We start from the raw sequence: 24758 nt of genomic DNA on the forward strand, positions 1-24758 counted from the left end.
CCGTAAGCCTCAGACTGACTCATTACTGCTGGGTTCCATGAGGACAGACCTGGAGGTTATGCTACGGCTTTACCTGTTTGTTCACGGTGCAGGTAACAAGTAGACTTCTTGACAGTCAGGACTTTGTATGTGCACGAAACCATGACTCACATAGATGCGTGTACCTGAGAGAGTTTTTGTCTTTTAACAAGACGCAAACAGACTTACAGGTTCCCACAGGAAAGAGATTACTTACGGAATATCATAGCCCTCAAAGTCAACATCTGCAACAATTTGGACTGCTGTCAGTGTTAAAGCAATAGACCTGACTGCTCAAGCATCAGTCAGACATGCCTCAGAGATTAGGCTGAGAAATCTTGTACGGCTGCGTTCACTCAAAGAGAATGTGTTAAAAGTGCTCGCTTGATCCACGAGTCCCTGAAATGACCTTGCTCAGAAACTAGTGCTGTATTAGGAAGGCTTTAATGAAACACGGACTTCAATAGAAGCAGCATCCAAGACTGTATGTATACTCACAATGCGCAGATCCGATATCTATTTTTTTTAATAATTTAAGATATAGCTGTTTGTTTTTTATGCTGGATCATGTAATCTTTTTTTACACAATAGTCATTCATCATCTATAGACATCAATTCATTTTTTATAAATTATGATGTTATATTAACATATTTTAAATGTAAATTAAGAAAAATTGCCTTTACTAAATGGAAGAGTTTAGTGCGTTTTTTGAAAGCAACTCAACTCAGATGTGGATTTCTTGTGTTTTATTTTTGACATGCGTGCAACAAGATCAACTCTGTACCAGAAAATTCTGAACTGGTTGACATTATACATTAAATGCAGCCCAAATGTTGTGAAATTTGGTTGGTTTTCATCTCGGATGTGTCTAAGGTTATAAAGAGTGCTTGCTCAGCTAAAGAGCTGTCAGACGGCCTCCTGGATGAAATTGTTCTCGCAGCTGTAATTATGTGGTAAAGCGCTGTTTTTGTAAACCATCCCTCTTTGTTTCTTCCCTCTCTGTTGATCTTTCTTTCTGAAAGAGGAAGTTCTCTCATGGCTGAAGTATGTAAGGTCTGGCCAGCGGCAGGGTCCATGACTCCCTCTCCCTCATATACGATATCAACTTCATAGCCGTTACTGAAGCCAGAGGAGCTGCCGTTGAGATTTTGCAGCTGTCGGCCCTCTAAAATGTGGTTTTCTTTCCTGTCCTCATATGCATAACACTCACGCTAGTGGGCAAGTATCGTTTAGCGATATAAACAAGAAAACAGTTCAACAGTCGGGTTGAATGTTTTTTTTTCAGTACCCTGTTAATAAATTGTTAAAGATGTTGTTAATCACTCAACAAAGCTATAAATGGAGTTGTGATTGCATTAGCAGTGTTTTGCGCATACTTCACACTGGCACAGTGTTTCTGAGTAAAGCCGCAATGGCGTTCGAATAGTCTTCCAGTCTCCACTGTTAATAACAGCTTTTGCTGTCCACTGTGTGAATTTTTGTGGTGTATCAATTGTGGATTGCTTACCGTTTCACAATTTTATTTAAACTGTAAAGATGGCACAGTCTCATTGTGTATGTGGCTCAGAGTCAGTTCGCTCTCAAGGGCGCAGAAAACATATTTGCAGTTGTAGTTCTTTGCTAGTTTGCATTAACACACACCAGTGTTTTCTGCACTGCTATTTTGAATCTGTACAGAACCAAAAGGAATCTATTTTTAAAAAAATGTAATATAGTATAATAATAAAACAAATAGATTAGAGATTAGAATACTGTGAAAAGACTCGTCTGATTCACTAAGGACTCTGATGAGCCAGTTTTGTTAACAAATCAATCAATGTGACTCACAAACTTGTAAGATTTGTGTCTGAATCAGTCAGAGAGGTAAATGAACTAAGATCTGACACGCTGGCTGCATATTTATTTGAAAATGATAAAATATGTCAGTAAAATAGTATTGTAAGTATATTTTGTTTAGGACAAATTACTGCAGGAAACATTGACGCACATACACACACTCCACATAAAATCACATCAGCCATGTGAGTGGAAGCCCCGGGGAGCTTGTCCGTGGATGAAGTCTGATAAATTCATTTTGTTTTCTCTAGGCTGAAGCGGAGAGACAGAGAGATTGTCTGATGTGTCTGTCTCTACCATGTCTTATGACTATGAGCTTATTAGCTCTCATCATAGACATAGAGTTAGTAGTATTTTTACCAAAGAGATTGTTGAATTTTTCAGCAAATTGGATGACATATGTACCATGGGTGTTGATTTTTTTTTTTGTTAATGAATTAACATAAAAACTGCAAGGCTGTGAATTAATTGTGATTAATTTGAATGCGTATTTATTTTCAATAAATTATAATTTTTTTCGGTCATGGCTCACAGGTGTATCACTGTTTTAGCTTTTGTTTGTGTCATATGTTGATTTTGTGTGTATTTGTGTGCAGATTAGATTGAGCGGTCAGACGGTCTGCTCTGATTAATCACTGAGCAGTCAAGCGAAGCCAGAACGTTTGCAGCCCATGTTTGTGTGACCGACCAATTTAATGGCTGCACAAACCATGCGTTGTTTTGATCTCACATCAGTCAAAATGAACAAAACAGGAATTGAGAGGGTTGATCACCTATGTGTGTTTGCACATATGTCATACCTTCATTTCCATACAAAATGTGTGTGCAGGAAATAGGAAGAGACTTCGTAGGCAATAATGATATCGGTTCCGGCACTGGGATCAAAGGTCAATGAGTTACTGTGAGTTAGAGGACGGGAGATTGATCAGTTCAAACGATGATCGATTGATACGAATGCCTTGCACACACAGATAGATGGATGCACATTCATGCAGACAGACTCAGCAGTCATGGGCAATAATTCACTAAGCTGACTGCAAGCCAGCTGGACCCCAAAACTGCCAACCCTCACCCCCCTTTCTTCTCCACAGGATGGGGGGCACAGCAGATCCCCCTTCCACCCCTTTACCCCTCCTTTTAGGCATGTGTCAGCTGCACCCGTTCCCCAGGCATCCCCGTGCCTCTGGGTCTGTCAGGGTACGCTCAGTTCATCCGCCCCCCCTTTTTCTAGCCTCTTTGTCCATTCATTGGGGATTAGTGTTATTAAATTATGCTACAGCCCTGTCACTCTCCCTAGATCACAGTTTTACCCCCTCCTATCGTCTCTGTAGGGGCTACGCATGGGAGGGCGTCTGTCCGGGGTCAGGCCCCCCGACACACGGCTGAGGGTGAGAGGAAGTGCAGGCCCGTGAAGCGTGACTTCCTCTACCTGGGATGAGTGCCATTGAGCACCAAAGAAGTGACAAGCTGCTCGCTTGATGGATGCGGGGGATCGTTTGATTCCATCTTTAATGTTTAACACATCATGAGCAGGACCACATGGAATCTGTGCCTGTAGAAACACGTCAGTTTCGTTTTCACCCATTAATTTAGTTAATAGTTTAGTTATTTTAATTCATATTTTCAGCCAAGATATATTAAAATATTCATGGTTGGGATAGACGAAATGTAAAATTTTATGATTTAGTATCCAGTATTGGTCAATATTGATTGGCAGTTGAGATTTCGGGGAATGCATCCCTTTTAATGTCTATTGGTTACAGGCCTGATTTCAGCAACCATTAAGAATGTAGTATTCTCAGATGCTTTTAACACATTGAAATTCATTCTTCAAACAAATGACTCATTTGAGCCAGCTCGTTTAAGAAATCAATCAAAAAGACACGCTTTGAATAAATCACAATGGTTACTGAATTACCACTGATGGAGACTCACCGATGGATGTTTGAAATGATGAGAAAAAATAATCATTTTATGCATCTTTTTAAAAACATTTAGTTATATAATATTTTTACATATTAAATAAAAAAAGTTTAATTAAGAAATATTTTAAAAAGATGGTAAATAAAATGCTAAAAAATGTATTTATTTTTTTGTATAGTGGTCACTTACATTATTGGAGGCCTTGAGTAGCCTGTCTGTTAAGAAAGTCTAGCAAATTATTTATTTATTTACTTACTTACTTCGTTCAACACATCGTTCCGTGTATTCCGTCCTTCCAAATCAAAGCAGAAAAAGTCTGCCAGTTCTATCTGGACCTGCTCAGGACTGAAAGGGAGGAACGGATATAATGTGAGAAGTACAGCAAAATGGAAAGGGGCAAGGGGCAAGAGACAAAGCTTGCAGCCTGGCAGACGCCAGGGGAGATGTCTGTCTTTCCACACGGCTGCCTGCACACATGAGTGACTAAACCCTTCACCTTGGTCTGTCTGTATCATAGCATTCTCCATACTTAAGCAAAAGGTCCTTTAATTCCAGATCTTCATGAGCACCATCGGAAGTCAGCAAGAATCTCGCCAACGTTAAGCACCGCTTGCTCACTAACCAAAACTGCTAGGCGGTTAAATACAGGGCTTGCTAAGCGGACTCCTGGAATTTATAAGCATTTTTGTAAGTATTGCATGTCCATTACCATCTAAGGAGCCACAGTATTTGTTTTAAATATAATGTAGCAAAAACAACATACTAAAATGGCCACACATCCATCTACACCCCCCTCTCGGACGCCCCATGGCTCAGGCACAAGACTGAGGTCAAATGACACACTCATACACAAATACACAACGTGTTTTATGCTTTTGTTGGTCTTCACGCCTCCTTTTGAGCTCTCTGTTCCACAGAGCAGCATCAACACTTCCTGTTTAAGAGCCCTCGGGACTGTGTGTTCACATTCACGCATTTTTTACTCTTTCTGACTCTCCCAAACACAAACTCATTTACCTCATCAAAGCATAGTTTTGTGTATCCCCACTAAGACAGAGGCTGTTTTCGATGCCTCTTACATATGGAGCCCATTATTCAGGCTTTATTTATTCACACAAAAGGTGGGGGTCCAACCAACCATAAAGTGAGGGAAAGACTGAGAGAGAAACAAAGGGAAAGATGAGCAGACTGTTTATGTCCACTGTCCAGAATGTTAGTCATTTCAACAGAAAAAGAATGTAGGAAAGGTACCGGAAAAACCTGTTAATGAGTAACTGTAAGTTATCTAACCAAATATGGTGAAAATTATAGGTTTCTCTAGGCAGTGTTATAATTTTCTCTGAAATATTGTAAATATCATGATTTTTGGAAGTAAAAAGTATGAATTAGTAAAATTCTATATTTGACAACACAATGCATGTGCTTTTACAGTAAAAAAAATTGCTTGCATGTTTTTTGCAAGTAAACATAATTAGTCACCTAACATTTTACGGTGAAAATGTTTTAAGTAGTTATTTTTATTATTTTTGTTCTGAGTTAAGTACATTAGGCTTCTCTCTGTTAAATTTGTATGTATTTTATGAATTATTCTGGTTACCAGTATATTTATCAATAACAAATAGCAATGTCTGAGATGATTAAAAAGGATAGATGTTTTAAAGATTATCTTTTATAGCCAAATATTACCATTTTAATATTGTAAAAGAAGAACTTTTACAATATGACCCAAATTTATTTATTTTAACAAGAGCCTTTTTCTTGCTCTCATAAACAAAATATCTTTGGACTGAGAGAAAGAAAAGGAGGAAATGAGACAAGGAGAGGTTGTAAATACTTGACAGGACCAAGACTGATTTGCAGACAAAATAGTCTAGGTGTTAAGACCTATTTCTTCATATTCTAACCACCAAATAAGAGAGAGGACAGAAATTTTTAGAAAGCACACAAGTTCAGTTACTGAAATTGACCAACAGGAAACCCGAGTGTTTCTGGCCTGAATCTGGACAAACACAGAGCCGACTGGACGGAGTCTGTGGTGAGAGGATAAAAGAGAGGAAGAATGAGCGAGGGAAAGAATTTGGTGTGTTCTTTCATTTTTGGCTCTTAGGTCTCCAAATAAAGAGTGGGAACGTAACTCTACCTGTTCTTAGAGGAGAGAAAAACAACAAGTATCTGAATTGTTTCTCATAGAGAGAATTAATGAAAATGAAATCAAACATTCCTTATAAAAATTATTTGGTTGTACTAAATTGTATTTTTTTACATAAAATAATATAATTAACATAATTTGTGTAAATATTTTTTCTTACCCCATTTATGAAATAACTAAAATAAGAACTAAAATAACGTGTGTGTAGTAATTTTACTTTACTTGAAATCAAGACGTACAAGTGTACCTCAACAATCATCTCACTACTTTTTATTTCTCGTTAAGAATAGAAACATCTGAGAATATATGAAGAGTTCAGATGCAAAAGCAGTGATGGGAATAACGGCGTTATAAATAAACGGCGTCATTTTTTGCAGTAACGAGTAATCAAACAAATTACTGTTTTGTAAACAAATTACAAACAACGCTGTTACCGTTACTGACAATAAAATGCGGCGTTACTGTAATTTATTATAATATTACTATAATTCAATTTTTCAGTTCATCTGAATGGATGCGCAGTGTAGCTATATTTGACGTACCGTAAACTCTAGTGTGAAGGCGCATGGCTCGCCGTCGCTTTGTCTCACACGCGCAAAGAAATATACAGAGCGAGAGAGTCTTTCATAACATGCAAAATTGACACGCTACATGTAAACTATATTTTTTGTTGTATTTTCCTGTCAAAATAACGGAGTTCCTTTGGAATTCTCCAGCTTTTAAGAACTGCCGGGTTCTCTTGTAGTGGGCGGAACTAATGCGCAAATGACAATCAATTGATTTCAGCAAATCAATTTGAGCTAACACACACACAACATGATTAATATTCATGAACCCAGCAGCTCATTAATCCTTAGTGCGTTTTATATTGTTATTAGTAGTAGAATTCGTAGTAGTTTTGTTATCTTATCATTAGCCTATTATTTTTAGTTAATGCTAAACTATCATAATATCATATTATAATGCTTGACTGACTGATGCTAAGTGTCAGATACTTAAAAAAAACTGTGCCATTTTACAAACATAAGCTACACTGTATATGATATAAAATAGTATATCAGATAATCAATATTAGTCTGGTGAGTAAACTAGCCAATGGTAAAAATTTACTAGCCAATGGCTAGTAATGGATTCTATTGCCAAGGTGCCCATATAGGGTTGATAATATTTACAATAATATATTGAATTTGATAGGTGTCTCACATTGTCCCACAGTAACACAGTAACATTAGAATAGTGTAGATTAGTGTACAATGTATTATTATAATAATTTATTCTATTTCATGTCCATTTCCTTCATTTAACATATTTAATATTGGGGGCATCCAAGTTATTTGACATATTTGATTTTTGTTTTTTTAAAGTAACGCAATAGTTACTTTCCCTGGTAATTAGTTACTTTTATAATGATGTAACTCAGTTACTTAATCAGTTACTATTTGTGAGAAGTAACTAGTAACTATAACTAATTACTTTTTTAAAGTAGCATGCCCAACTCTGTGCAAAAGCCTCTAAGTGCCATCTGAAATTTTCTTCTAAAATTAGCATTTTTTCTCACGCTCTTAATTTTCTGTTCAGTTATTTCACTTTAATGGCAATGAAAAGAACCTATTCATTGCCATTAAAGTGAAATTACTGAACCTACACATAGGAGCCTAATAAAAATGCCCATGTTAGAAGAAACTTTCAAACGGCACTTAGAGGCTTTTGCATCTGAACTCTTCATATGAAGAGTTCATTTGCAAAAACAGATAACTCCTATTTTAACAGCTTTCAAAAATCGTGTTTTTTCATTGTGCATTCCAGTTAATCTCAATCAAACTGCAGTTGGGTTATTTTGATTAGGTTAAAAAATACAGCTAACCAACACAATAAAACACAATAAAAACATGATAACGTAATAAAAAACATGATTATCTGTTTTTGCAAATAAACTCTTAATATTTTGTCTGGTGCAGATAGAGACAGCAAGACAGATGGAGGCTGAGAGTCTGTCCTTTCCTGGCCATCTCATTCAAACGACCATTTTTTAATTGATTTCTGCTTTCATTCCTTTAGAATATGTTATTTAGCAACACGCAGATGCTGTCCAGCTCACTAAATCTTAAACAGCCGACACAAAATGCAAAACATTCGCTTTCCATCTCATTATAACAAACGTCTGCCTCTCGCGAAAACAATAGAGCGCATTAAATCAACAGCAACTGTGTTTGATTTGCCATTCGCTCAGTCATGGACACAGCGTCTCGATCAGGCTGCCAAAGCCAGACGTTACCTCACAAAGGCAGTTTAGAGTGAGGAAATACTTTATGGTGCAGGTAATGCAGCGCAGCATCACTCCACAGAGACGGACGGGCAGACATAGACATCCAGTGGCTTCTCAGTGCCAGTCAGGACAAGACCTGCTCTTCAACTCTCACTCTCGGTAATAAACCATAATTGGAGTATATGACACATGCTAGATGTCCTATTTTAAACAGATAGTCTAATATTTGTGCATCCTGTCGCCTAGAACATTAATTTCCAGTGTCTAAGCAGCTGTACCTGAATGGGCTGTCAGAATTTGAAATAATTTGATTCACATTTGACCCACATTGGACAGCAAGCTGTCATTCTTTTCCATAATGAGGCTCTCTGAGCGCACCCTAGGGCCTTAGCTATGGACATTCAGGGGGGGTCACACACACTCACCCGAGGCCCTTTTCCTCAATTGTCTATAGCGCAACTTTCGTCCTGCCATTCGTGGTTTCCTCCTCGTAGATGAACGTTATCATGCCGTGTTTCTGCATACAGTTAGCACACTCAAATTAGATGCAGACACACACACACACAGTGGTTGGGCACTGACCGGCAGTAATGGCATTAATGGTTCTGGCCTACATACAGTGTCTTCTAGGCTTGTGTGTGTGTGTGTGTGGAGTGCACAGGACACAGAGCCAGACGAGAGAAGGAAAGGTTAGATTTGCATACATAATGACTGAACCCAATCTCAAAACATGTGGCGGCTGAACAATGATACTGATGTTAGATAGTGTTTAAAATAACATGTTTTTCAAACAGAGACCATGAAGTCTGGTCTATTTTGCCATTTCTTGCAGCCAAGAAGCACCCACTTGGACAGGAAAATACCGTCTGGCTGATGCAAAATCACTGTTTTTACAATTTTTTTAGAGGAAGGTATTTGTTAAATCAAAATACCCTGATGTACTACATTTTTACTTACTATAAATTAGAGAAAGAAGCATAATTGTACACATATTTTGTGTTCATTTTATTAGTCTGCTTCCTAGTGTGACATCAAGATATTTGGTGTGAAATTCTGTCTGTTCAGACCAACACAAACATTCACTTGCTGCCAATACAACAGATTTTTTTTTTATAACGAAGATGAGCTTTTAAACTCCTTTCCATCATGCTGGCAGTAAATCTGGCCAGCCAATAAGAGTCATGCTTTTGGTCACATGACCAGAGCTGAAGTAGCTGAACTGCTGAAGTGTATCCAACTGTGTTTATTCAGCCCGTCTGCTGTTTTTTTTTTTTTTTTAATGCATTGGTCTGAATGGACAGATCACGTAGGAATAATTGGGCAGAATTTTTGTGCTGATCGTTTTTTTTTTTTTTTTGGTGGCCTTTACTACCTAGTTGTTTTCTTCTCTTTTCTTTTGCTCTCTTTCTTGTTGTCACCCTTATTCTCTTCAGTGCCACTGATGGTCTCCTTCAGTTTATCAAATGCTGTTTTCCTTTGTCTTCTGATCTTCTTTTACACACACACTGGGAATTTGTCTGTCTTTTTTTTCGTTCAGTGGTCTGTCTCTGTGAGATCAGTCAAACACATTTACCTGAGATACGTTTAACACTGTGGAATTTTAACCTTCAAGTTATGTTTTTATTTAAGATTTGGTGCTAAAAAATCTGTACCATACTCATATACTTGTTAGAGATACATGACTGTAAGGCCCAAAACATACTCAAGTACGTAAACAGATATTGCTAGCTATGTAAGCTAAATGTTATGTCTCAATAGAATTATAGATTACTGACATATTTGTTCATGCTTATTTGACTAAGGGCCCGAAATATGCATGTATGCATGTAAATGAACGTAAAAACTTTTAGCTACATAATCTAAATGCTGCTTTTCAAAGGCATGTGTTATAAGAGATGCTATAGCAGTCATTAGCATGAACCGTCAATGTAAACAGATTGATTTTAGCATAAAAAAAATACTTTTCCTGTCTTTCAGGTGGATTAATGTTGTGGCCTAGCAAAAGTTTGAAGCCAAACTTGCTTAGAAAGTTAGCTATAGCTAGGTAAGTTTTTAAATAATTTTGAAAAATATGTATACAAGAATATTATCAGCATATTAGAATGATTTCTGAAGGATCGTGTGACACTGAAGACTGGAGTAATGATGCTGAAAATTCAGCTTTGCCATCACAGGAATAAATTCCATTTTAAAACATATTAAAATAGAAAACATTTTAAGTTGTGATCGTATTTCACAATATTGCAGTTTTTACAAGACAAGCATTTATGTTTGACCACTTGCATACATTATGTTTCTGGCCTAAGAGCTTAACAGTCATAGCTCAGGCATTTCCTTCCTGTTTCACCTCTCACCCTTCCTTTAGATCCGTCTCTATCGGACAACCTTACAGAAGTGCTGAAAGAAACAGTAATAAGTGGAAATATATATCAGCTTTCCTGTGTTTCTTAGGGAGGGTCATTTGTGGAAGGCAAGTCTAAAATCCCCCTCCAGCCCTCGCCGCACCTCTGTTCTTATAATATATTGAACGGCCGAGACAATAGCACACATCTGGTTTCCACCTCCCTATGGTTCTGTCAACATGATTTGCTGCGACCGGGGAGTGCTTAGAGCCAGCATGGAGTATAGTCGTCCACTGCTACTCCAGCCCCCCATATGTGTGCGTCTTCTGTATACGAGGGCACGGCAGCATGTCATTAAGGGGTGATGGAGGTGTACATTGACGACAGCAGGAAGCGAAGGACCTCAACTGAATTTATAGTTGCAGTCACCCATGAGAGAGGAGAGCTTTGCTGTTATGACCCCCCCTCTTTACCCACAATGCATAGAGGTTGATTTAGTGGTGATCTTGTCTTTGTAACAAGACCTCCAGGTTTTGTTCAATTATTGATCTGCTAAGGGGGTATTAGGTGTGTGTATGTGTGTGCACTGTCAATTTAGTGTGGCTGCATGATGTGCTGTCTCTTCTCAGTTTAGGACAATGGGACCTGCTAGCAAAAATCTCAATGATTCTTCAAGCTTATTTGTGCGCTTTTGTCTGTTTTGTGTAAGTGTGTGTGTATACATTATGAATGGATCAGTAGACTAGTTCAGTTTTTTTTTTTTTTTTTTTTAGCTTTAATATTCATCACCAACTGATTAATTACAGCAGTTACATTTGAACCATTTCATATATATATATATATATATATATATATATATATATATATATATATATATGTATGTATGTGTGTGTATGTGTGTATATATATGGATTAAAGATGCTACAATATTAAAGAAAATGTTTACATTTTTAAAAATTAAAACAGCCTCCCATAAAGTTGTTGATACTACAAATTCTAAAATAAATATAAAAATATAATATGTATATATGTATATAAAAAATATATATATATATATTAATACTAATATCTTAATATTATAATTATAACTACTGTATTTGTGTGTGGGGATAGCTTTTTATAAAATTTTAGCTTTTTTAGTTTTGATGTTTATATATAAAAATTATTTAATAGTTTTAGTATCAACTTAATGGGAGATAATAATGATATTATTTTAATATTATTATTCAATATAATAATATTATATTAAATATAATATTATATATTTTAAATAATATTTTAGCTTTCATATTTTAACATTAATTGTAATTTAAAAGAAGCAGTTTGTGAGACTCATTTGATCATAAATTGACACACTGCTGGTGTGATATGTTTTTGATTCACTTAAACTGACTTATAAGATAATTGATAATTGCTTGTGAATCAAACTGCACTGTTTGCACTGTTTTTTGATTCACTAAAAAGAGCCAGTTCATAGGAGTCATTTGCTCATGAATATGGCTACACTGGCAGTGGTATGTTTTTGATTTACCAAAAAGAGCATTCCCATAAGAGTCATTCGTATGTGAATCTTACATAGTATGTGTTTGGTGCTGAAAAGTGATGCAGCAAAGTCCATATATTACATTACATTTATGAAAATATATCATTTAACACAACACAATACAGTATATGTAGATTAGTCCAGTGTCCCTCTAACAAATGCCCACACCCAAACCTTTTTTTCTTTCTGAAAGTGTGTCAGACATATGTGCATTTGTTTGTGCACATATGTTGTGGAAAGCTGTCATATATGCACATGTGATCAATTAGCACACATCTCACGAGACTCACCATAAACCTGTTCACAGGACGTATGCACTGCGCAAAACAAGAATATGTGCTAAATTGTGCATGATTTGAGAGGTTGCGTGTACGTGTTCTCTGAGCGGGTCAGCGCTAGGGCTTACCACTTTAATACCCCCTGCATCCCGCGGGACGTGTTGCCGTGGTTACCGTGATGGTGGCGGCCCATCCTGGGCATTAGGGTTGTGGCCAGCTTTGCTACGGCCATGAAAACAAGCATGCTCAGCAGGTCACATGGCCCTCATCTCCGACTACAGCAGGTCACGTGACCCTTATCGCTCTCTACGCCCAGGAGGGCCATCGAACGAATGGTCAGTCCTGGTAGGACAGTAGAAAGCAGATATTGCTTTGAATGAAAACAGCGTATTTGAGGCGTGAGGGGCCAGATAAGCTACAGCAGGTCCGTAGGGAAAGCCGAACAGGTCATCTGATAAGAGGAACCCTGTCTCTCACACACACACACACACAACTTTTCCTCATACACAGCTTCCAGCAAAAACAAAGCTGTGCTCTGTCTCCCAACACTTTGTTAGTCGTTTTCTCTTTTTCTGCTTTCCTCATTTCCTCTGTCCTGCTTTCTTTACACGCTTTATGCCTCCATTTCATGTCTGTGTATAGATGTAGAATGGCGCTGTCGAGTGATTAGTGTGAGCTTTAATCAAAACCCTTTATACAATTGCCTCGCAGGTGGACCAGAAGTTGATTTATTATCATCACAGCTTTCTCTCTCTTCCGCTCTCTCAGTTGAATTATTTAGAATTCACTTCAATTAAACTACCAAAGCAGTGCAAAATAACTTAAATATGGTAAATTGTCATGCAGCTTTTTACAATACTCGATTCTGAGTTTTTTATAAATAACCATTTTATTTTATTTATTTTTATTTTATTTTATTTTTTATCAAAAGCATACAAATGACACTTCAAGGAACATGCTTTTTTTTCTTTAGAAAATGATTTGTTTATTTTATTTGTTAAAAGGATGATTTTTATACTTGCAAGCAGAATCCAACCTACTGTCGTCCATTCTGGGGTTCCGACAGCAATCAGGCATCTGTAAACATCTGGAGGTCCCTAGAGAGACAAATGGATGGCCATTGTGAACCACGCATCATGAGAAAGAAAAGAAAGAACAGATAAGGTCCCTGGATATACTTGTATTGTATCGAAAGAGAGATAGAGTGAAAAATAGACTGACCTTATCAAAGGACAAAGACTGAAAGAATATTACTCCCAAGGCGATGTAAGACAATGAACTGCATTTGTGTAGAAACAAAAGGAAGAAGAATAATGCATAAAAAAACAATTCCTAGAAATGTAAATAAGATCTACATGAGGTTTTTTTCTGGTTAATAAGGTGTAGCATTGTAAGTATTTTTCTAATGCATCTTTGATGAAGTTAGTATGAAGTTGATAAAGCAACACACATCATCTAACAACCTCAGACGAGTTGTATTTCTGGCCTCTAGAGGCAGAAATGTTTAATTACTAGGGTGATAGTCTCGCCTGGCCAGACTTTTGATATACGCCATAAAGTCTCGTTCTCATTGCAGCTTATTCCGGCCAAGATCCGCCCACTTAGACAGGAAGAGACCATCTGACCATTGCGTTGGTCGTGTCATTTTAGGCTGAGACTACTAGGAGGATAAATGAGGCTTTGATTCTGACTGATCTGAATGATGATCTGTTTCCACAAGCGGCTGACATGCGTTTCTTTATCATTATTATATATATTTTTTTAAAAGAGCATGCACTCAGTTCGGTTTCAGTGTACTCTTTGTTTACTTTGTCAAATTACAGCCTGCTAACTTGCAATACAGTATGATTGTTTTCTAGGGGAGAAATTTGAACTGTTTAGCATTTCCTTCCCTTTTCTTTTTTCCTTTCAAACTGCAACTTTAGATATCATTCACTTCCACTTTCAGCACTTAAATGATAAGAGAGTGAGACGGAGAGATGCATTATACTAACGCGAATGATTTGGCGACACAACAAACGTTTTTGAAGTTGCTTTGATAGAGTGTGTGTAATTATGCACCTATAGATACTAAATTCACCGCAGCGGTTCTGAGCAGCTCGGCTGTCACTAATAATTGTGTTGTCGCTTAAGGTCGTTTTGGTTCCTCTGATCAGTTCTCACCCCACTGAGATTTGACTTTCTTTTTTTTCTGGATCCCAACTGAGATTTGAGATTTGTCACACTCGTTTTGATGCCTAATACTTATCTTGTAAAATCTGTTGTATACTATTAATATTTACATAATCTTATGAATGGCTACCCTTTATACTTTAAAACTTTAAAGCAGACAGTGTGTTCTCAATCAGTGTTGAGTCTTTTAATGGTGCATACTAATTTGTCTGTGGTTTGTTTTAACATGCCGTTTTTATGTTGCTTTGATACTCCTTTTATGGGTCTTGCTCTCGTGGTGCAAATGAGACGGGCTGTGTAATTCATGTTTACATTATTGTTCTCCTCCGCACACAATTAATAGGACACCCAATCTTATAGTGAATACTCTGCCAGCTCTCCAGAGCAGAACACTGTTTTTTTCCTCTGAAAAAGTACCGTAGCTTCTCTACAGGTCCTGTAAACATGGATAAAGCCATTGAGAGTACGGCAAAATCCATAATAGAGGCTGAAACCAAAATTAGTCTCATTCTAAACTAATTTTTGTCATGAGCAAAGATTCTCGTTAATCTCGTAAGGTCCAGAAAGGTACAACATTGTGTCTACGAAACTCTTGTGAGAGAGAGGAAACCTCAGCAAGGAATTCAACTGCATAATAAATCCTAATGCAAAACAGTTCAGGCCAATTAAGTGCAGAAAAACACCATATAACCGCTGGTTCAACATTAGTTTTACCTCAAACTCATTTTCAGTGAGCTCACTTGGACACAATCCACCAGTCTGGCGGTGGTTCTGTCGTTTTAAGACTTCTCTAAATATAGCCGGCTGACCGTAGCAGCGAGGCTGCGTGTTGGCATTTTTGGATAATTAGGGATATTTTTGATCGTGTTTCACCACAACCCCTTTTTATTCAGATCTGGTTTCTGTAACCAGCAAGAAAAAAGCTGACTCTAAGTTGTGTGGGTTTTAAACTTAGGTCAGGTAATATCAAAGCAGGGAGATTCTTAGGAAGTTTATCTAGACATGAAGTCCTCCAGGCACTTTTGTTTCATCTCATGTAATTAGACTGACCTAGTCATTTGTATGGTACTCATGTGACCATAGGTAACTGCCGAGGGATTTATGATGACATGCATAACTAGTTTTTCCTCAGCTTGTTGGATACTGGTAGTCTTTAATTGCTTGTGGTTGGATTAGCTATACAATCTGACAGAATTGGGAAAAGGAAAATACCAATCATTTAATCTTTGGAGGAATTCATGTTTTATTTATTATTATTACTTTATTTATTTATTTATTTTATCTTTGAATATGTTTGTGACCTACCATCGTTATTGGAAACATGAGCAGGGCTGTAACCACCATAGACATAAATATATATTCAGAATAGTGGTTAATATTATGTTTTAATGGCACATTCTTGGTAACTTTTATTTGAGTATAACTTTCTTTTTGTGCTTTATTGGAGTGTTTTTAATGAAAACCATAAGTTAGAATTTGGCGACAGAAGGAATGGGACTCAAGAAGTTGGTTGGGAACTCATTAAAGAAATATTCGCACATTGTGAAGCAAAGTCTAGTTTTAATAAGTCATTATGATTAGGTGCTGATTATGCATTTGTTTTGTGTGTATATATAGCATAGCACGTGAATGCATATGTTTAGTTTATGATGGCTTTATTTGCATAATGAACTTCACATAGGCTCAAGAGTATGTTAAACAGACTAATGAAACTTTCCCCGATGTTCCTTGTGTTTAATTCCACACAACTCTTTGGGGATGTTTTACTGGAAAACGGACAAAATGATTAAACTTTTTTTTTTTTATTATTTATTTAAATTAAATAAATTTTAAGCCCTGCAAATAGTTTAGCATCAAAGTCAGAACGAAAGTGTCCACCCACTCCCGCTCTCTTGCTTTCTCTCTCTGTCCCTGAGAGGTTGAGATCTGCTTAAGTGCTCAAATGCATCTGGATGGAAAGTGACACACGGGCCGAGCAGTCTGTTGCTGTAACACATGCGTTATGGGAGATAGTGTTGTACTACAGCAGCGAGAACAAAAGAGCCTGTTTTCCACTGATAGAAGCCATCAGAAGACAGAGAGAGAGAGCGCGAGAGAAAGGGAGAGAGGGCTTGCTGACACCAGAATTCTTCAAGCTGACACAGGTGATGGATTAGATGTGTTATCCAGGCGGACTGGGGCTCAGAAAAATCTCTCCAAGAGCAGAAAGAGAGAGAGAGTGAGAGAGAAATACTGCTGCGTCCAACAGACCTGAAATATCCCTCCACATCTCACCACATACACAGGAAGAGAAATAACCGACTATCCGTATAGACTACTCCTGCTGCTCTATCTATCTATCTATCTATCTATCTATCTATCTATCTATCTATCTATCTATCTATCTATCTATCTATCTATCTGTCTATCTGTCTATCTGTCTATCTATCTGTCTGTCTGTCTATCTATCTATCTATCTATCTATCTATCTATCTATCTATCTATCTATCTATCTATCTATATCTATCTATCTATCTATCTATCTATCTATCTATCTGTCCATCTGTTGTTCTATCTATCTATCTATCTATCTATCTATCTATCTATCTATCTATCTATCTATCTATCTATCTATCTATCTATCTATCTATCTATCTATCTATCTATCTGTCTGTCTGTCTGTCTGTCTGTCTGTCTATCTATCTATCTATCATTCTATCTATCTATCTATCTATCTATCTATCATCTATCTATCTATCTATCTATCTATCTATCTATCTATCTATCTATCTATCTATCTATCTATCTATCTATCTATCTATCTATCTATCTATCTATCTATCTGTCTGTCGTTCTATCATTCTATCTATCTATCTATCTATCTATCTATCTATCTATCTATCTATCTATCTATCTATCTATCTATCTATCTATCTATCTATCTATCTATCTATCTATCTATCTATCTATCTGTCGTTCTATCATTCTATCTATCTATCTATCTATCTATCTATCTATCTATCTATCTATCTATCTATCTATCTATCTATCTATCTATCTATCTATCTATCTATCTATCTATCTATCTATCTATCTATCTATCTATCTATCTATCTATCTATCTAGGTTATAGAGCAGAGCCATTGTGTTTGAATCCTTCTGTCTGCTACTAGTGAGTCGAATGTGGAAAAAGTTGAGGGCCAGGTTGGCCTTTTTTTGACAGTTAACCCTTTCAGTTAGCATTACCCTCTCGCTTACTGGATAAGCACTGACTTTTGACCTATGAGAGCAGACAATTTTGAGGAATCCCCTTTAGTGTAATTGGATTCAGTGTGTTCAGGTGGCAGAGTCTCTCTCTCTTTCTGTGTGTCTCGACATACTGCATGAGCCTACACATTTAAAATGGATTACGGAAGATCTGAGATAGGCCACGGGACAGATTGCTCTGTCAGTCTGAGTTCTGTCTCTGACTCCCTCGCGCTCCCATGCACACACATTTAAACAAGGACATCCATTGTGTACGAGTCCCACAGCGATTGGAAACGATATTCTTGAGGTCTGTGCTTTTCATAGCCTTTTTATAGTGAAAAAAAGAAAGAAGAAAAATACATATGGGAAACGCATTCAGATTTTTCTGGTCCTCTTTCTGCTTTGAACGTTCATGCTTAATGTGGTTTAGAGGTTATGGCTAAAAATAGACGAGAGTAAATATTGTTGCTGAATATCTTTGAGCAGGTTTATGTTTCAGTGCTTTGTGTCGGAATTAAATTACCCTCTTACTGTTCTTCTCTTACGCCTGACATCTCTGTCATGTAATTGCTTTAAAGGAAGATTGAATTGTGCTTTAATAATACTTTTAGAGGTAAACAGAGTTACGTATCCCTCTGGTTGTGGGATGGTTATGTGGATGTGAGCATTCAAGATGTTTGATTTGTATTCAGTACGTTTCTAGCATGAGAAGAGTTTGTTAACATGAATAATCTGAAATGGGATCTATTCAAAGCGAGGTACCCTAAAGGTTCTTTTAGATGTGGGTGTGCAGATTCACGTATAAAGTGCTCATGCACAGTGTGGGAGCGAGTGTTTTGCAGTATGTTATCATGTTAAACAGTGAGAGAATTTCAATGCGAGTCTGGTTTCTCTTCAAGCACTTTTTTGTAGCACGCTTACATTCTCACATCAAAAGCGTCCTCTTGGCATGAGCGTGTAGCTGGAAGGGACCGGCGGTCTCAGAAGTCCCTCATACAAATACAAACACACACAACTGCACATAAAACAATATGTATACAAAGAGCTACTCATATATACTGTAGAGTGCCAACGAATGAATATGCAAAATGAAATATTTGAAAGAAATGGAGAAAGAGACAGCATAGCATGCATATAAAAGTAAACTATATGAACTATATATATATATATATATATATATATATATATATATATATAATAAACTAGTATTGCGTTATATTGACATGATCTCAGTGCTGATTGACATGAAAACATAAGCACATATAAAATGTAAATCCTTATTTAAAATGGATGAAGCACACAGAATGCTATGTGATTGTTGGGTGTAGTTCAGCGTGGGCTCTGCTGTCGGAGCATCTCTGAATGAGAAAGACAGCTGCACTTACACTGCAGCCAAAGGGACGGCAGCCATCTATAATGTACATATGGGACCGAAAAAAGGAAAAGAGAGAGAGAGAGAATGTGCCAATAATGAAAAAGTAATGAGAAAATGTTGCAGAAGCTTGTAAGAAGACAAGTCTTTGAAAGACAGAACAACGATGACAGAGCAAGACTCAAGCCAGTGATTGACAGATCAGAGGTCGGGAGTAAGAGAAACTATAAGAAATAATCCATTTCCAAAGGCATTCTGGGAAATTAATGGATCAGTGTAGCTGAAGACATTGTACATATACCACTTAGAGCAGGGGCTCTGCTTATTATAGATTTAAAAAAAAAAAAAAAAATTGTGGGGAAAATGTCAGAGTATATCGTTCACCCATAATAAAATGTATTAATTAAAAAAAAAAGTGATAAAACATAATTACAAAAAACTGCATTACTTATAAATGTGTGCAAATGACTTTGTACATAATTATTATATAAAGCTAATGGTAAAATGTATGATCTATTTGAATTCTATTGAGAAACTGCCACTTTAAAATGCTATGGAGGAATTCGAACATTATCTAAAAAAAAAGGCACAAACTAAAAAGACTGATGAAAAGAGGAGAAAACATAATCTTGCACCAGCACTAACTACTCATGACCACCTTTACTATAATTTATCACGTTTTACTGTAGGCTTATTTATTGTGGTAAATTTTGTCTAACTTTTATAATAGATAATCTGTTAAGGGAATAGATTTTTCCCTATAGATTTATATTACAACTGTGGCATGTTGTAGCTATTGTTTCTAGGCTGTTGTTTCTCATAACAAATGCAATCTAGATTAATAAAAAAGTAATTATTGGCCTGGTAATGATTAATAGGCTAGCCTTATTATAATAAATGCTACAGTTAAGAACTATGGTACTTTTTCATAAGAGAAAGTACAAGTCAGAATCGAGAGCCAATGGGTTCTAATGATGAGTGATGGAAAAACCTGGCCTTCAGATATTCCAATGATGCATGGCATAGATTAAATCATTAAGAGCCTGATGAACTATTCAGGAGTAAGAAATAAACAATATCAATATAAGAAAATGTTAAGTTAGATTGACTTCCCATAGCGTGTTGAATTAGAACATTCTGTCCAACTATAGCCTAAGTGTCTAAATAATATAAAATACATTATATATCCTATGTAAACAAGTAATTGTTAACTAGCCTATTACTTTATTGCAGTTACAAAATCAACCAACTTTGCATGTGTGGTGCATAGCACAAAAGACCATTTTACAAAAATAAACATTTAAGCAAACAAACAAATAAATAAATCTTAAGAGGTTGTCCACTTCAACCCCCCAATGTTCAAACCAAAACTACGCCCTTGTGTGTGTGTGTGTGTGTGTGTGTATATATGAAGAGTTTGGTTCCAAAACGCTATAAATCCATTTTGATTAATTTCAAACTTTCACATAGCATCTTTAGGTTATAATAACATTAAAAATTAAAATCCAATTTTTATTTTCAAAGATTTATTATAAAAACTGGTAATTTTCCCCCAAAATGCAATAAATCCATGATGTTTTTGTTTTTGTTTTTTCCAAAATGCAATAAATCCATTGAATCAATATAAAAGTTATTTTTCATATTGAAACTGTTGAAAATACACAACAAACTAAGTTGATCCACATATGACAGCCTCTGAACTTGGTCAATACTAATCTTATTCAGGCACTGGCCTACAAATAGCCTACATTCAATCAGTCATCACCCCCAAAATTAATTCAACAGGTTATCTTGTTAATGCTTTAAATTATATAATAATAATATATAATAATATCACGTTCATAATCGAATGTGATTCATCTGCGATTATGATATTGCGTAGCTTGTCAGTGATCTACAGCTCTGTGTATTAAATGACGCTCCATCTGAAAGCACGTGATGGAGATCACAGAACCGGCTTTACTGATGAGATGCGCATGACAATCACATGCGATTTATCGTGCAGCCCTAATTGTTGTTTGTTTGTTGATCACAAAGTACAAAGTAGATGAGGACAACATAAGAGAATAACACGGCAGATATCGCATTTTGAGTAAAATAAAAAATAACTTTTCAATACCGACCAGATACAATACTGATTTTGGTAGATACAAAACTGTTCTTTTTCTTTTTTTTTTTTTTAAATGACGTTTTGGAATCAAACTCTTCATATATATATATATATATATATATATATATATATATTATTGGTAAATGTGTGTATAATCGTTGTTCTTCCCATTTTGAAATATATTAATAATAAAGAATAGTTATTAAAAACATTAAAATAAATAACATTTATAAATGAAATAAATTATAAAATAAAATAAAAATTATAAATAAATAAATGATTACTAATATGTCTACATGACCTTTTACAGTGTGTAAAGTATACAGTATCTTACAGTGGTATCTACAGTATCTAACTGCTTCATTTCTTTATCCACCAAGGGATCCTTGGCCTTTAAAGCTGTGCATGCTTCCATCACCTTTACAATTCCATCCACAGAACCTACTGCAGTATCCATGTCTGATTGCTTTATAGTCCCCTGTAGGACCAGTGAACACAACATTTAACTCAACAACCAGCATGCCAGACCCACTTCCTGCCTGCAAATGAAGTATGTTCTTCAAAGTGCCCTCTGTGGATGACTGGACACACAGTTCTCCGTGACATAAGGTCCCTGCGGTGCGCGCAGCAGGTCGTATCAGGGTCACGCTCGGCCGAACAAGAGGAGGCGGGTCTTGTTGACTGGTTGACATGTTTTATGTATGAACACATTTACCGTTACGGCAGGACGTCAGTGCGCTGTAAATGTCAGTTTAGTGGATTTGGAGTCTGCCGTTCACAGATGGTTTTTACATTCAGTAGAGTGGACTAATGCTTGAAAACACTTTTTCTTTTTTCCCTCTCCTGTGCATTGGGCCAGAATTGTGTTGAATGACAAGTTGTTATTTGTTTTTGTCTTTGAACTCTGGTTGGTTTAGTTGAATGATCTTTGCTCTTTTGGATCTCTATTAGGGTCGTCCTCAGTCATCCTCGTTCTCTATTGTTAAGCACTACTAGACAGACACATGACCTAGGACTGACCTCAGTCAGACATACACAGTCCATGCAGGACAGCCACAATGTGTCCTGGGCTTTTAATTGTCTTTTGGGGTGGGTGAAAACAGTGTGTGGAGACGGTTTAATGTGAAACCTGTGACGTCTATTAGTATTTCATCTAATTTTATTGCTCTGAGACTACCTTTGACCTGATCAAAACCCCTTTAGTTACTGTAATAATGTTTAAAGTCTAAAAAATCTATCTAAAATGGTGTAGATTATTCAATCAGTGGGCACACACACTGTGTGTGTGTGTGTGTGTGTGTGTGTGTGTGTGTGTGTGTGTGTGTGTGCATAGTCACTTTTTTGTTTGTGCACTTTTTGTTGTCACCCTCATGTAAATCTTCAGGAATAAATTTTTGTTCAAAGGACCTTAAACTTTGCATTTGGATTGGTGTGCGAATTTTTTGCCTTTGCTTTTTGTATTTTAATCTATAATGTATAATATATGTATATGTGTGTGTGTGTGTGTGTGTGTGTGTGTGTGTGTGTGTGTGCGTGACCCTGGACCACAAAACCAGTTATAAGTAGCACGGGTATATTTGTAGCAATGTAAGATGTTTATTTTAATATATGTTAATATATATATATACAATTCTGCTCATGATCGTATGTTTTCTTCTTTCTCTTTCAGATTCGTGTTGACGGTCCTCCTCAAGGTGGCGTCCAGTATGAAACTCTGCCAGTCATCAAAGACGGAAGCCCTATTCTCAGAGACATGGCCTTTTCCCTAGACAACAGCTTCATCTACGTCATGTCGGAGAGACAGGTCTGAATATATACATGTATATGCTTTCCCCTCCCGTCGTCTTTCTTCCATCCATAACAGCTGTAGGACGGAGAGAACGTGACAGCATCCACTAATGAAAGAGCAATGGGAAGAGAGTAGAGTAGCTGTGTCAGTGAAGGAGAGAGTGATTGAGGGACAGCTGAAGGAGGAGAGATGGAGTGAGAACAAGGTCACTCTCTCTCTCGACAGCATAATGAAGAGAGCGAGAGAGATGGAGAGAGACCCTGCTCATATAATATCAATACCCACAACACTTCCCATGGGATGCATTGCAGATTAGAGGTGGGCAGTATGAGTCATTTTATATCACAGTAACCCTATACATCACGGTATTATGGAAAACCCGCTTTTTGCCTCAGAGTAAAAACGGTAATTGTGACTATTTCTCAATAGCGTTCTTATAATTGCGGCTTTAAATCTCATGACTTGAATTTCATAATTGTGGAATAAAAGTTCTTGTTTTTGCAACTTTATTTCTCACAATTGCAGCTTTATATATCACACTGTGACTTAATTTAGGACAGTTTGAGTTTTTATCTCACAATATGACTATATATCTCTAAGTGTGATATTAGCTCTTATTTTAAACTTTATCTCACAATTACCTTTTTTTTATTTCGGATATGAAAATAGGTTGTAGCTCCAGAGGTTGTAGTTTTTTTGTTTGTTTGTTTTTTTTTTTTGTTTTGTTTTTTTTTTTGCTTTTTGGGTTAAAATAATTTCTTTTTTTGTTTGTTTTTTACTGGAAATTCATACCAAACATATTTCACATAATAAAGCAGGAATGCTGCTTCACATTATGTAGCAAAATAGTCTAAAAGTCTCAAAATGGTGTTATTGGATAAGCTGAAGCTGTTGTACAAAAAACTATTAATAACAAAATAATCACTTAATAAAGAAAATCAGTTTAATGCACCAACTTACATTAAAAGTTCATTTTGAGTTTGTTAAATAGCTTAATATATAATTATTTGAATAATTGTAAGTGCAATAATTTTTTTTTAATTTCTTGCTCTGAACAATATACTATCATACCGCCCAGCCCTATTTTAGACTATAAAATAAAGTGAAAGAAAGAAAAATAGAGAGAGAACCTCTAAAGGAGAAAAGAATGAGAAAATACTGTCTCTGCTCTGAGATGGATGACCAGGCTGGTTGCTTACTTCTACAGGCTTTTTTTAGCATCCATTCTAGAGGTTTGATATCCCCTCTGGGTGCCGCGTGGGCAGCGGGATGGAGTCGGGTGTGGCAGGAGGGAAGAGCTGGTAATGAGAGCGGTGGTTTAATGCACAGCGGGCTGACAGGTTCACATCATATCGCTACACGCACGGCCCGCTGGGTCAGCCCCTCTGGGCAGCACGTGTAGTGGCAGATCAGGAGAAAGGAGAAGGAGACTTGTTGAGTCAGCGCATTGTGTCTACGCACACATCCTGTCACCCTCACCAGGGATGTAGAAGTGAGCCTAGCATTTTATCAACTTTGTGACTTGAGTCCCAGGCCCTTGCATCACCCAGACCTGGTGGCAATGAATTAACAGCGGGGATAGACTCACAAAGACTCTGCTTTTTCTCTTTCTTTCTCACTCATACACTTACTCACTGTAAAAACACTTTAAGATCCAATTTATTTTTTATTTAAATAAGGTAAACTCTGACAGAATATGTGGAATGCTGTCATTTATCACAAAATAAATTT

The 24758-nt window shown here is 36.6% G+C and overlaps 1 protein-coding gene across 5 annotated transcripts in view; it reads left to right on the plus strand.

Moving 5' to 3' along the window:
* The window catches only part of plxna2 (plexin A2), a 209177-nt gene that overhangs the window by 65336 nt on the left and 119083 nt on the right, over positions 1–24758 (plus strand). For all 5 annotated transcript variants that reach the window (XR_009268738.1, XM_058762507.1, XM_058762508.1 and 2 more), the window contains exon 4: positions 22908–23042. Coding sequence is in view for 4 of the 5 variants with exons in the window: in XM_058762507.1 (XP_058618490.1) it covers positions 22908–23042 (135 nt within the window). In the remaining variant the exon portion in view is untranslated. The remainder of the gene's footprint in view (positions 1–22907; positions 23043–24758) is intronic.

Source organism: Onychostoma macrolepis, chromosome 23, assembly GCF_012432095.1.
Source record: "Onychostoma macrolepis isolate SWU-2019 chromosome 23, ASM1243209v1, whole genome shotgun sequence".
In the NCBI taxonomy this organism is placed as follows: domain Eukaryota; kingdom Metazoa; phylum Chordata; class Actinopteri; order Cypriniformes; family Cyprinidae; genus Onychostoma; species Onychostoma macrolepis.